This window comes from Patiria miniata, unplaced genomic scaffold (genome assembly GCF_015706575.1).
Source record: "Patiria miniata isolate m_02_andy unplaced genomic scaffold, ASM1570657v1 HiC_scaffold_24, whole genome shotgun sequence".
Classification (NCBI taxonomy): Eukaryota; Metazoa; Echinodermata; class Asteroidea; order Valvatida; family Asterinidae; genus Patiria; species Patiria miniata.
The window spans coordinates 16644701-16658380 of record NW_024037063.1 but is presented as its reverse complement, the minus strand read 5'-3'; the positions used below and the strand labels follow the sequence as shown (position 1 = coordinate 16658380).

At 40.9% G+C, this 13680-nt stretch overlaps 1 protein-coding gene across 3 annotated transcripts in view; it reads left to right on the top strand.

Moving 5' to 3' along the window:
* The window catches only part of LOC119732613 (peroxisomal targeting signal 1 receptor-like), a 29048-nt gene that overhangs the window by 11845 nt on the left and 3523 nt on the right, over window positions 1–13680 (top strand). For 2 of the 3 annotated variants that reach the window (XM_038206193.1, XM_038206194.1), the window contains exons 2-13: window positions 1525–1800; window positions 2735–2861; window positions 3392–3532; window positions 4314–4392; window positions 4517–4552; window positions 5003–5099; window positions 6478–6606; window positions 7655–7816; window positions 8357–8500; window positions 8608–8678; window positions 9919–10119; window positions 11577–11742. In XM_038206193.1, the coding sequence (XP_038062121.1) occupies window positions 1624–1800; window positions 2735–2861; window positions 3392–3532; window positions 4314–4392; window positions 4517–4552; window positions 5003–5099; window positions 6478–6606; window positions 7655–7816; window positions 8357–8500; window positions 8608–8678; window positions 9919–10119; window positions 11577–11742 (1530 nt within the window). In that variant the 5' untranslated portion in view covers window positions 1525–1623. The remainder of the gene's footprint in view (window positions 1–1524; window positions 1801–2734; window positions 2862–3391; window positions 3533–4313; window positions 4393–4516; window positions 4553–5002; window positions 5100–6477; window positions 6607–7654; window positions 7817–8356; window positions 8501–8607; window positions 8679–9918; window positions 10120–11576; window positions 11743–13680) is intronic. The other variant, XM_038206195.1, reaches the window with a different exon arrangement.

The window sequence follows — 13680 nt, the reverse complement described above, 5'->3', positions numbered from 1 at the left end:
AGACAACTCAACCATTGAGACAAGTAGAGGACGACGGTATACAAATAACGAATGTTTGTGAGTGCGATGGTAAGAATAATTTCATGAGGTGACAGATTGAATGTTCTATTCCACGAGGCTTCAATAGAACATTCAATCTGTCACCGAATGAAATTATTCTTTCCATCGCACGAACGTAAAACATTTGTTATTTGTTTTATACAACACCTGAATAAATTCTCGTCATTTGATTGGTAAATTATAAACTACAATTTATTTTGATTTTAAAGATGTTGAACTACCCCTTCACGAAAATGTTTCAACCCAACGCTGTAGCGCTGGCTCTTTGGAACAATACGCGCTACGCTGAACGCGCACACCAGCATGCATTTGCACACAAATACCGCGTCATGGAACAAGCGCAAAGTGAAACGGTATAACGCATGGGTATAACGCATGGTCGCACCGTGCATTATACCGAATAATAATATGTCACGTGATCTACAATTCACCAATCAGATGACGGGGATTTATTCAGGTGTTGTATAATACCGTATAGTGAAAGTCCGAGTAAATACTCGTACACGTACAAATCCGAGGGAATCGATACCCATACAGAGTTGGTTACATCATAGTATTGATTATAATAAAACAACATCTGCATTTCACGGGCATATATTAATAATTTTCGCGGGAAAAAAAGTAATGCAAGAAAGAGACAAAATAAAACAAAGGTCTTGGAACCAAGACCACGTAAACTGTGTCTTCGTGTGTGCATGACACGATGTTTACATCCGGACATACGTGTAACTGAGTCATCATGCTGTGTACTCAGTCTACGACTTGTGTGTACGTACTTGCTTATGTACAGAAAGCTACATGTACATGTATATTTAGAAAGAATTCAAAACTTGTTAACCTAAAGAATGGTGGCTGCACATCCATACCATGTCGGACGGATTGAACAAAGGACCCGCTGGACAAGTTGGACAACGGACGACTTAACTTTTCCAATTGAATGCACAACGGTCGAGTTGATACAGTTAGTTTGATACAACAGTCGAGTTTGCAAACGGTCGAGTTAGTTCAAGTTGAGTTGGCAAACAGTCAAGATGACCGGATACCCAAATACATACATGTACAATCAAGCTGGAGCTATTCCTCTGTGAACCATCGTCTTGTGAATCGTCTTGAGGGACATGAGCATGGTTGCAATAATTTATGTGAAGATGCCGCTTGTTCCACGATAATCACACAATTCCTCAGTTTTGTGATCTGAGCTTGGCTTTTGTGCTCGATGTCGACGGTTCCGTCACAGCGCAAGCAAATTGCATGTCGACATGAGGCCAGCTTTAGTATTATTATGATCTTTGACTTGTTCTTTATTTGTCACTGTTACCAGGTTTATCATTCTCGTAATTAATTTTTAAAAAGTTGTTAATATAGGCGAAATTGAAAAAAATGTAATTCATTTATCCTGGATAAATTCATTTCTCTTTCCCCATTCCTCTATCAATCATTGTCCGTTTGTTTTTTTCCTCCAAGGATAAGTCTAAACATGTTTCCGAAACGGCCAACGTACTAGACTGTGAGAGTGACGTGTGCAACCAAACTGAGTAGAACAGCTCAAGCCTACCCTCCAAGATGGCTATGCGTGACCTGGTGGACGGGGAATGTGGGACAGCCAATCCATTGATGAGGCTTACCCAGCATTATGCCCAGGATAAATCACGTAGGCAGGAAGGGCTGAGGGGTGCAGCAAGCCGACCCTTTGACCCAGCATCTACAGCACGGGGATTCCTAGATACACCCGAACATGATGTAAGATCTTTGGATGGTTAACTCCTTCTTTTTTTTATTTGTATTTTATGTGCGGAAAGCTGTATGCTGTTTTTCTCACATCTGACAGCAAAAACATTACTTAATGGAAAAAGAATTTCCACTGCAGATATAAAAAAAACATTGTAAGGTTAATTTGGGAGCTTGGAAACATTTGTAAGTTTCGGTTTAATAAGGGAATAAATGTGTGCTTGGCCGGTTTTAAACAAGTCCGTTTAAGACCAGCTGGGGGAATGGACTGATAATAGCCCGAGCTGAAGGCGAGGGATATTATTAGTGACCAGGCCCCCAGCCGGACTTAAACGGACTTGTTTAATACAGGCCAAGCACACATTTATTCCCATTCATAAATACCTTTTAGGTCAAAGAGTGAAAACAAGTCAAAAATGTATATTTCCGATGATTTTGTTCAACAAATTTACTTCATGTTTTTTTAAACACCCTTCTAACTATGTTATGGTATGTACTTCTCGTGTGTAGTCGTAAACAACTCCTTATATGGAGATTGGCCTGGGTGTGGCGCATACTGCGGGATGTGGCGCATACTGCGGGATGTGGTGCAGCTGTGCCGGTGTAGTATGAATTGAGGATTATGAAATACGGACTCATTGGTAGTATGCACATGCCTAAGTGAAGATTGTGAATGTTCAACCAATAAAAGGGTAAAAGGGATCATATTTCTTAGGAGTCCAAATTTCATGTGACACTGGAGAAGTGTTTAAGACCAGCCCAGCCGGTGTTAAACTATTTAAGACCAGCCACGTGGTGGGCTCTCGACCAATAGGAATGGGTAAACTGTCTGAGGTGTTTATGAATAACTGTTTTAGGAGGTGGGGGGGAGGTTGGGGGTTAGAAATGTTATGATATTTACGTTTGATTCCAAACTATTGAAATGAAGTCCCTGTGCCTTTTGTAGCTCGTGAATGAGTTCATGGTAGACCAGCAGCGGCACATGGGACCTCCCCAGACATTCCACATGGACGCCTTGCTGCAGGAAATGCGAGCCATTGAAGAATCACACATAAGGCAACCACCGATACAAGGTACCAGACTCAAACCCCACCGACAGAAGCAAAAAATACAAAACAAATCAGCGGAACTTAACCACTCTTCAGCCAGAAATTTCTACAAGGCAAAGATGGTGTCTTCCGTGATTCACCAGCCAAGCTTGAGGTCTCATTTCAAATAATTGAAAAGACTTTCATCAGTGTTTTGTACCAGAGAATGAAATCCAGTGATTTATGTATAAAGCTGAGCAACAGACTGATACATGTCCATTTTTTTTTTTGTTAAAGATTGACTGTTAAGAATTACTTGAATGTGGACGAATTGTAAAGAAATGGATATTACATGTACATGTAGTTTACACACAAATCTCTTAATCAATTACAACTACACGATACGTACTGACAATAGCAACAGACACCAGTTGCAAACACTATTTTAGATCATGTTTATTATTCTTGGACCAGTACTTGTCCATTGCTACATATTTAACTCATGCTGGTGAAAGTTTCAAGCAAAGTTCATACTAACTGCTGCTCCTTATGATCACTTCATGTTTATCTCTCAGCCCCTGGGGTAGCAGACCTAGCTTCTCATGCTGAGTGGGCAGATGAATTCCTAGTCTCTGAGCAGCGACGAGCTGAAGAGATTGTGGATGACAGAGATGCTGACTGGACCAGAGACTTCCTGGCCGGCCAAGATGGTACAGGTAGGATAAGCACAATTCCATCGAGCCACTAAGCACAAAACACATATATTTATATTCTGCGGGCAGATAGCCAGTCACAAGCAGAGTACATCACATGTTTTAGCTGGTAACTTACTTGCATTAATTGACCCTAAACCTCCAGGGTATGCTTGCTAGAACCCTGCCAAACGTAGCAACATTTGACTAAGTGACAAGCCTGCCAAATGTAGCTAGATCCATCGGGGGAAAAGTCTCAAGGCCACACTGCCTCAGAGTCCATGGTCTGGCCCGCAGCAGGATATAACTGTGGCATTGTTCAGTGGGACTAGCTCTCATTGTTTCAGAGTTGGCCATTCATGCACTGGTGTTGGTAGCTGAATGCATCAAAGTGCACCAGTGCTTTTCCACCTGATGCACTGTGTTACGGTTAAGGGTATTTTAATTTTGTGCTCAGAGAATCATTCGGGCACATCCTTTGTGATGTTTGTCTTTTTGACTTACAGTATGTCCTTTGACTTACGCTTTAGAGAAACAAAAATCTTATGGAATACAGGGTTAGTGGCACAAGAAATCTACTTTATCACTAAGAATTTTGCAAGATCAATCCGTAATCAATTCACACTAGCAAAAAGTAACCTTCCAGCCCGCCCCTTTATAGTCTGTGTTTAGCAACAGATTGCTTTAACGTACTACACATCCTGTTTAACTGCAACAACCTGTGGAAGTGTGAGTTCACGCACCTGGATTTCTTCACAAACTTTGTGATATGTATCAGGCATTCATCTTTTGGTCATCTTCACAGTTGCTGCAGATGTCATACCATCCTCATCTGATACAAAGTGGGCCCAGGAGTACTTGGAGCAATCTGAGCATCAGTTATGGTAGGTTTGAAAACCAAGACAAATAAACAAACAGACCAAAGAGGTACTTCAAACTGTTGCTTAAGCTTGGAAGTACGGCCGTTGTTTGAACCGCATTGGACTATTTTTTGCTGTTCCCTTTCAGGACTGAAGAATTCACCAAACCTGAAGATGAGAAATGGTAAGAACTAAATGAGATTTTTGCTTTGTAAGATTTATGAAAAGTCACTAAACGTGAGTCCTGTGTTATCAGGCTCTTTACCCTAACCTCACCTAAAGCTACAAAATACTACTGAGTAGTAACCTGTAGTATGCATTTCTTTCCATACAAGTGTGCACAACACATGTAGTATTCTGTAGTATTTGGTCCTTAATTGACCCCCAAAGAGTACTTAGGATGTTAGGGTTCAAGCAAGTCCTGTGCAATGGAAGACAATTCACCTACGTAATGCCCGTGGTCTAAAGGATTTCAACATGTTTTTCTATGCATAACAACACGAAATTGGAACAAATGTCATTCAGACTCAGTTTGTGAGATGCTAAGAATACACTTTTCGTGGTCCTGTCAGATCTTTCAACTACCAACGATGCAACATCTTCATTGGTAATCATACTTGTTGCTTGTATTCAGGGCTGCAGAATACCAGCAAGAAACAGATTCAGACATCGCAAGAACAGCCAATCAGCTCATGGGTACACTTGACGATCCTAAGTTTGCCAACACAGAGGTAATGTAGCATTACATCATTGCGATAGGCTGTTGCAAATACAGAGGGTGGAAAGATTGGACTTAACGATTCATATGTGAAATACAGGGGCGGATCCAGGAATTTTTGCAAGGGGGGTTTCATCTGCAAAAAAAACTCTGAAATGTTGACATGTATTTTTCTCCGGACACTTAGCCTCCATAAAATCAAAAAGCGGGGGAGGGGGGGGGAGGGGGAGCTTGTACCATACTTTTAATGGGGGCGCTGTTCAAATCCAACAATTATTAACACTATATCACAGAATAATGTACATATACCCCCTAACCAAGCTGGCTCTGTACGTATTTACGTATTTGGTGCAAGGCGGACATTATTACTAGCAAAAACAATTTGCATACTAACATGTCATTAGAACAAACAGGGAACCTTTACTTTAAGTTTTACCATGGAGGAATTTACTAAGACAAGTTTTTGTTAATGATAATAATGTGATAACACCACGGTCTCAATGTGCTTGACAATAATAATAACTCCTGTTCATCAGACCACTAGACCACTTTGCAGCGGCTCGATATAAGCACAATCTGGTCTCTACCTTCACAGGTACCCATTTATACTCCTGGTTGGGGACATGCAACTGTGGTTAAGTGTCTTGCCCAAGAACACAAGCACTAAGTTCGCCGTCAGGGCACAAACCCACGTACCGTCACACATGAGTTGGACACTGTAGCCATTGGACCACGGTGATCTTCCATCTTTGTGCTTTTAAAATGTTACTACTGAAGGAAAATTACCATTTCACCAACCGGATTTTTTTTCATGAATTTCTATGGAAAAAAAATTATGGGACATAGTTGGGGGGTTTGACATTCCCCCCCCCCCCCCTCCCCCTCTGGATCCGTGCCTGAAATAGCCACCTACAAATACACATCCATTGGTGTTTGTTATATCATTGCCATTTCATTCACTAATCATCATATATTCAGCACAGTATTGCCTTCATTAACCCTTGCCTTAAAGTTTTTTTGGGATTTTTGGCTACAACCTTTCTGGTTATGCCAAAATCCAGCTTTATTACTTTAAAAGAATTACTGGGTTTTATTCAGTTCTTCATGTTAAAGAAACTTGAAAGTAAACTAAGATCTGGATAAGCTTAGAAGAGTGTCACTTTTACTCCAAAGGATCTAGGGTAGAATGCCCATTTCAATACTTAAACATGGCAGGTAGACTCTTGGAAGAACAACAGACTATTTTCTAAGCATTTTTATTGGAAAGGATTGAGGTTTTCACAACTGAAAGTCCAAAAGGATGGCTAGATTGTCATACTGAAAATTAATTTTAGACTTACGACTCACTGGCCTACTTTTGACACCTCATACCCCTGTTTGCACACCCACAGTTTGTCAAATTTGTCAAGAAGCTGGGGGAGGGGGAGGTGACGATAGAAGGGAACGAGGTCAGGACTAGAGAGGGCGCTCCATTCGACCCTGTGGCCGAAGAGTGGACGTCCGATTTCTTGAATGAAAAGGTAGTGGCATTTTGGCTGTGAAATACTTTATATGAAGTGTACATTTGAAATGTGTACTGACAAAGTAAATAATGTTGGTGGGGAACTTTTTATCATGGTGGACTTTTGTTTTTCATTTTTTGTCCAACTTTGTTAGTGCTTTTGCTTTTGCTATCTATTTTTCTGCTAATCAGCTTGTCAATGTGTTTCATGTTCATTTGTTTGGGTTGTATTATAATATTCTTTTTGTTTTGTGACATGTAATAATGTTTTTTAAAAAATCAACATTAGCATAACTCAGTACGTCAGTCAACAGATCACAAAATCTTAAACTTCACTGTGCTTAACATGTTATGTAGCAATCCACCACTCAGTTTCATAACACCAGTGCAATCATTGTACATTTCATGCTTCTTTTTCAACAATGGGATAAAGATGGGAGTGCAGTGGCCTCGTGGTCTGGAGCATTGAATTTGTGCTCTGCCTGTAATTCTGCAGGTTGTGGGTTCAAGTCCAGCCTGGGGTCATGGTGCATGTACTAGGATTGGACGGTATTTCGGTATTACCGTATAGTCACGGTATTTTTGAAAAACCGAACAATACAGATTGATGTTGCCACAATACCAAATACCGATGAATTTGATTTTGAGTGAGTTGCCACGGTTTGGGTAATTTATTTGAAAATGTTATTTGTTCGGAATGGAATGATCTGAAGGGGAGGCTAGGATAGCAAGACCTTATTTGCAGGCGATGTATTACATGCATTAGGCATGTCCAACTTGGCCCAAAGAGTAGGGTATAATGATGTAGGGTCTTGAGCACCAATACTGGTAGATACATGCACATTATAAATACACACATTGTTATAATACACCTAAGGTGTAAACAAAGAGAAACTAAATAGTATGTTGGGTATTTTATATTTGGGTTTTTTCTAATGAATACTTATTGCAAGTTTTAAATAGAAAGGTAGAAATACTGCAAAAAAGGGAAAAAGCTTATTAAAAGAACAGATTACCTCAGGTAATTACTCCTTAAAAAAAAAATGTTATGTTGTTACTCTTTTTAGCAACTGCTGTCTGACAACTGGGCCAAGGAGTACACTGCTGAGAACACAGTGCCGTCTGATGCTGAGTTCTGGGAGAAGCTACAGAAGGAGTGGGAGGAGATGGGACCCACTGAGGAGCATCCATGGCTGTCAGAGTTCAGCGGGGGGCATGTCAAAGAACCGGTGAGAACACAAGTAGCTCAACAAGTTCATTAAAGGAGAATTAGTTTCAAAATTACAGTGACAAAATCAGAGTTTTCAAACAGTGTTTCCTTTAGTTGTTTATCCAAGTAATTGTTTGACACAGTAAATAAAAAAGAAACATACATGCAGCAAAGATGAATATGATGAACATTAATTTATGAAGATGAATAATTTGATTCAGTGGATTTTCAAAGATGAAAATGCCATCAAAAGTCATGACATTTGGCTTGAATGATCAGACATCAAATGACAAGTCTTACAAATGGAATATTTTGCATAGTAAGTAATGATTAGAAGTGTGGAAAACCACTTGACAAATGTTCTAGTTTGGATATCGAATGAGACTGGCACCTAATTCATTGGACTCAGTCCTGTGGTTCTGTGGGTACATATATTTCAAAAACTTTATTTATTCACGATCCGTTTCAGAAACATGAGCAAAGTTGAAACATTTCATGTTGGTGTAAAGAGCCTTCGTTCAATTGTTTTCACTTTGTATGTTTCTTTGCATTTGAGTAGGAGTACAAGTTTGAAGATGATAATCCCCTTCTGGATCATCCTAATCCATTTGAGGAGGGACTTAATCGGCTTAAGGATGGAGATTTAGCCAATGCAATACTGCTATTTGAAGCTGAAGTCAAGAAGAACCCAGACCATATGGAGGTAGGAGTTCTTGTTTGCACAAATTTAAAAAAATTCCTTGAATGCCTTGTTGATGAATTATTGGCAGTTGATATATATATGTATATATATTGTTTTATTTTTCGTAGGCATGGCAATACTTAGGAACAACTCAAGCAGAGAATGAACAGGAGAACGCAGCCATCGCAGCTCTTGGAAAGTGAGCATCCTTTATTGAAGTATTCCCATATGAGTCTATGTTCCTATTGGTCCAATGATATCTTTTTTATCTCTTTGTATAAATAAGATCCTTTCGGTGACAGTGACTTCTGGTTTTGCCAGTGATTTATTGTAGAGCGACATGGTCAAATAGTTGCTGTCTAATGTCATTGTGGCAGTATGGATAGAGAACACACTGGACTGATCTCAAACTGCTGCATACAACTAATCTCCTGGCCTAATAAACAGGGGTTAGAATTCAGGTGCTTTGAGACAATTCATACAAAGCCCTGAATAAGTATGGCATTATTATGAATATTTGAAACCAAAAAAATAATGTACCCAGTTTTAAAATAACTACTATTCTTCCAGCAAACTCAAATCCTGTGTTGATTGGTTGGAGTTGTAGTGCAGTATTGCATGGTGATCGGTATCCTGGGCAGCATTCTCTTTTCCTCCACTCATTTACTGCGCACATTTTCTGCTTATGTGTAAATATGTAATCCTGCACTTGTGTGTGGAATGGGAAGCATGTGGCGTGTGTAGTTGTCTGCAATAACTTTTTTCCAATGAGGTGTTTTCATTCTTTCTATATTTTATGTTCGCGCTCAAGTGATAAATAATGGGTTATGGTCAAAGATATGTTGTGAAGTGTACACCTCCCAGATCTTCCAATAACTAGGAAGAGTAATCCCAGTTACAATTGCTTGACATGAAGCACGTGTGGATTGATGTCCAGTCTAGAACAATGAGATGTGCTTAATAATGAAAGGTTTGCGGAAACACCATGTGCAAATAATTTCTCAATTAAGAGAATGGTTCTGAAAAGAACCTCCTGAAGACGGTCAGAGCACACTGACCAAAAAGTCGAGTTTATACCTCTGGTTCTTTTTAGAACCATTCTCTTAATTGAGAAATTATTCGCACATGGTGTTTCCGCAAACCTTTCATTATTTAGTATCTCCACCATGCAAAGCCTCAAATCTTACTTAATGAGATGTGCCTTTGGGTTCTGAAACAGTGCAGGATATTTGAGCAGACGGAATTCGGAAAGGTTCCTCACACAAATGCTCAGGGAGTAAAGGTTAAGTAAGAAAGAGCACAGATGTGATTGCTTCAAATAGTACAGAGAATGTTCCATTGGGTTCTTGCACTGACGGTACTTGACTCTTGACTGATCTGAGTATTTTGCTGAGGGATGATTACCAATAATATCCACACCTTCCATCTCTTATCTGAAGATGCATTGAGCTGAAGCCAGACAACCAGACAGCACTCATGAGCCTAGCTGTCAGCTATACCAATGAATCCATGCAGAACCGTGCCTTAGAGACACTACTGGACTGGCTGACTGCAAACCCCAAATACAAGCATCTGGTTGCAGATGAGGCACGGGGAGCTGAGAGCAGGATAGATGCCAAGACATCCTCATTCTTATCAAGGTCAAATATCGTTGCTTTTTCTCTTTGCTTTCAGTTATATCTTGTTTCTTATGAATGTAGGATTTTGTGATAAGTGCTAAACACACAGCCCTAATTTACAAAAGAGTCAAAACTTATGCAATGATAATAATAAGGCCATTTGAAATTGATTGTTAGGTTTTCATCACCGCCCACCTCAATTTTCACTCCTGCCCCGAGTTTTTATATACATGTATTTGATATTTTGTTCATACAGTCCTACATAATTCCATAGGGTGTGCACTGAGCGCGTTTTGTACAGTACTCGTAGTCGTAAAGTTTTTAAAGTTCAAAGTGGGACATCTAGCTGCAAGGATAGGCCAATTGCTGCGTTGTTATGTTTGAATACTTCATCATGCCTTTCGCACAGATCACATGTGGAGTGAAGCTTTTCAAGCCATGGTTTGGGATTAATGAGAGACACATTCCGTGAATGAACTGTACAACAGCTTTGAATGTGAAGAAGTGGAATTTATAAAATATCAATATAAATTCCCCTCCCGACCGATTTGTTTTTCAATCTTGAGTGATGGAGATCTAGAAATCCATTTTAAATGGCCTAATAAGATTGTTTACCTATTGGGCAGGAACAAAATAGTTTCAAAGATAATGTATTAATTGAAATAATTTATTAATTTTTGGGCAATTTTTTTATACAAAACAATCTTGTCATTCGGTCAAGCTATATAAAATCATAGCGTCAGTGCAATAAGGTCGTACCTCCTAATATGGCATGAATGCAAAACGCCAGTTTTAGAATGACAAAAGGTCGTATACCGCTTAAAATAACCTGGATGTACACGCAAAGTCAATGGACGTCGAGTAACGACCTTGTTGCACTGATGCGACAAAATGTTCCCCGCTAGTGGTGGGCATTTAGCTGGTAATAAGCCCTCCTTGACAGATACAATTTTGAGATAATCAATGGCAATAAGCCATATCGGTATTCAAACTGTACATGTGCATAACAAGATTCCATTATTTTTACTTTGCGATAAACACAGTAGATGAATGCATACAAGTCTAAGTGGTAACCAAATCTGCATTCTACAATTGTTCATGCAATCAAAATATGTAAGGCAAGTCAATTGCAGCTTGAGTTGAATTGGGACTGGAGGCCTTGATGGACTTGCAGGGACTTGTGATGCACTCCACTACATCCCTGAATCAAAAAGACGATGGAAATGTTTGTTCGCCCAAACGTCGGGGCATACAAAACACCTTAAATCACTTTACTGTCCAAACTTTTTGAAATTTGGTACTTAGTTCAGAACAAGACAATTTATGGAATTTTGCTGGTACCTGCTGTGATTTTGCAACCATACTGCAAATTGTTGATCCTGAAAGTGAAATGGTCAAATCTGGATGTGCACATGCGCAGTTGGAATACCAAACTGGCTTATTCTAATATACATTCCTCCACTGTCCACATACACCAGTGCCCTGCATAGCCATGTCAAGGACCTATTCATACAGACGGCGTGCATCTCCCCCAATGACGTAGATGCTGATGTGCAGTGTGGACTGGGTGTTCTCTTCAATCTGTCCCAGGAATATGACAAGGCTGTGGATTGCTTCAAAGCTGCTCTGTCTGTCAAACCAAAGGTCTGTGCATTGTAAAACATTAAATATATATAAATATTTAGGCTCTGTAAGTAATATCGGATTGAACAAAGAAATTGACCAGCGCAGGATTTGAACCTGAGACCTGTGGACTACTGTGTCAGAGCTCTACCGACTGAGCTATCCAGCACTATGTTGACAGTCTCCCATTTGAACCTGAGACCTGTGGACTACTGTATCAGAGCTCTACCGTCTGAGCTATCCAGCACTATGTTGACAGCCTCCCATTTGAACCTGAGACCTGTGGACTACTGTGTCGGAGCTCTACCGTCTGAGCTATCCAGCACTATGTTGACAGCCTCCCATTTGAACCTGAGACCTGTGGACTACTGTATCAGAGCTCTACCATCTGAGCTATCCAGCACTATGTTTACAGTCTCCCATACGAACCTGAGACCTGTGGACTACTGTGTCAGAGCTCTACCGTCTGAGCTATCCAGCACTATGTTGACAGTCTCCCATACGAACCTGAGACCTGTGGACTACTGTGTCGGAGCTCTACCGTCTGAGCTATCCAGCACTATGTTGACAGCCTCCCATTTGAACCTGAGACCTGTGGACTACTGTATCAGAGCTCTACCATCTGAGCTATCCAGCACTATGTTGACAGTCTCCCATACGAACCTGAGACCTGTGGACTACTGTGTCAGAGCTCTACCGTCTGAGCTATCCAGCACTATGTTGACAGCCTCCCATTTGAACCTGAGACCTGTGGACTACTGTGTCAGAGCTCTACCATCTGAGCTATCCAGCTCTATGTTGACAGCCTCCCATTTGAACCTGAGACCTGTGGACTACTGTGTCAGAGCTCTACCGTCTGGGCTATCCAGCACTATGTTGACAGCCTCCCATTTGAACCTGAGACCTGTGGACTACTGTGTCAGAGCTCTACCGTCTGAGCTATCCAGCACTATGTTGACAGCCTCCCATTTGAACCTGAGACCTGTGGACTACTGTGTCAGAGCTCTACCATCTGAGCTATCCAGCACTATGTTGACAGCCTCCCATTTGAACCTGAGACCTGTGGACTACTGTGTCAGAGCTCTACCATCTGAGCTATCCAGCACTATGTTGACGGTCTCCCATTTGAACCTGAGACCTGTGGACTACTGTGTCAGAGCTCTACCGTCTGAGCTATCCAGCACTATGTTGACAGCCTCCCATACGAACCTGAGACCTGTGGACTACTGTGTCAGAGCTCTACCATCTGAGCTATCCAGCACTATGTTGACGGTCTCCCATTTGAACCTGAGACCTGTGGACTACTGTATCAGAGCTCTACCATCTGAGCTATCCAGCACTATGTTGACAGTCTCCCATACGAACCTGAGACCTGTGGACTACTGTGTCGGAGCTCTACCATCTGAGCTATCCAGCACTATGTTGACAGTCTCCCATTTGAACCTGAGACCTGTGGACTACTGTGTCAGAGCTCTACCATCTGAGCTATCCAGCACTATGTTGACAGCCTCCCATTTGAACCTGAGACCTGTGGACTACTGTGTCAGAGCTCTACCATCTGAGCTATCCAGCACTATGTTGACAGTCTCCCATTGTTTGAAGTGTTTGTTCATAAGGCACTAGTTGACAGCCATAAACCCATTTGTGCCATGTAGCTTGGGATCGCGCCCATTTGGGATCACTCAGATACAGCTTTGTAAGCCTTTCTGGGTATGGATATAAGTAGCATGAACAGACTTTCAAATTTGCTAGAGGGATTTAACTAGAGTTTATCCCTGTAAGAGCATGTATGAACTGAGTGCTTTATTATAAGGCCATCAGAAAAGAAATACAGTAAACTCCGGCTAAACCTCTACTCTTGGGACCCGAGAAGTTGTGACGACTTACGTGAATGCCGATATATGCTATAAGTCGTCATTTTGCCGACTTACATGAATGGTCTTTTGCACACATGATTCA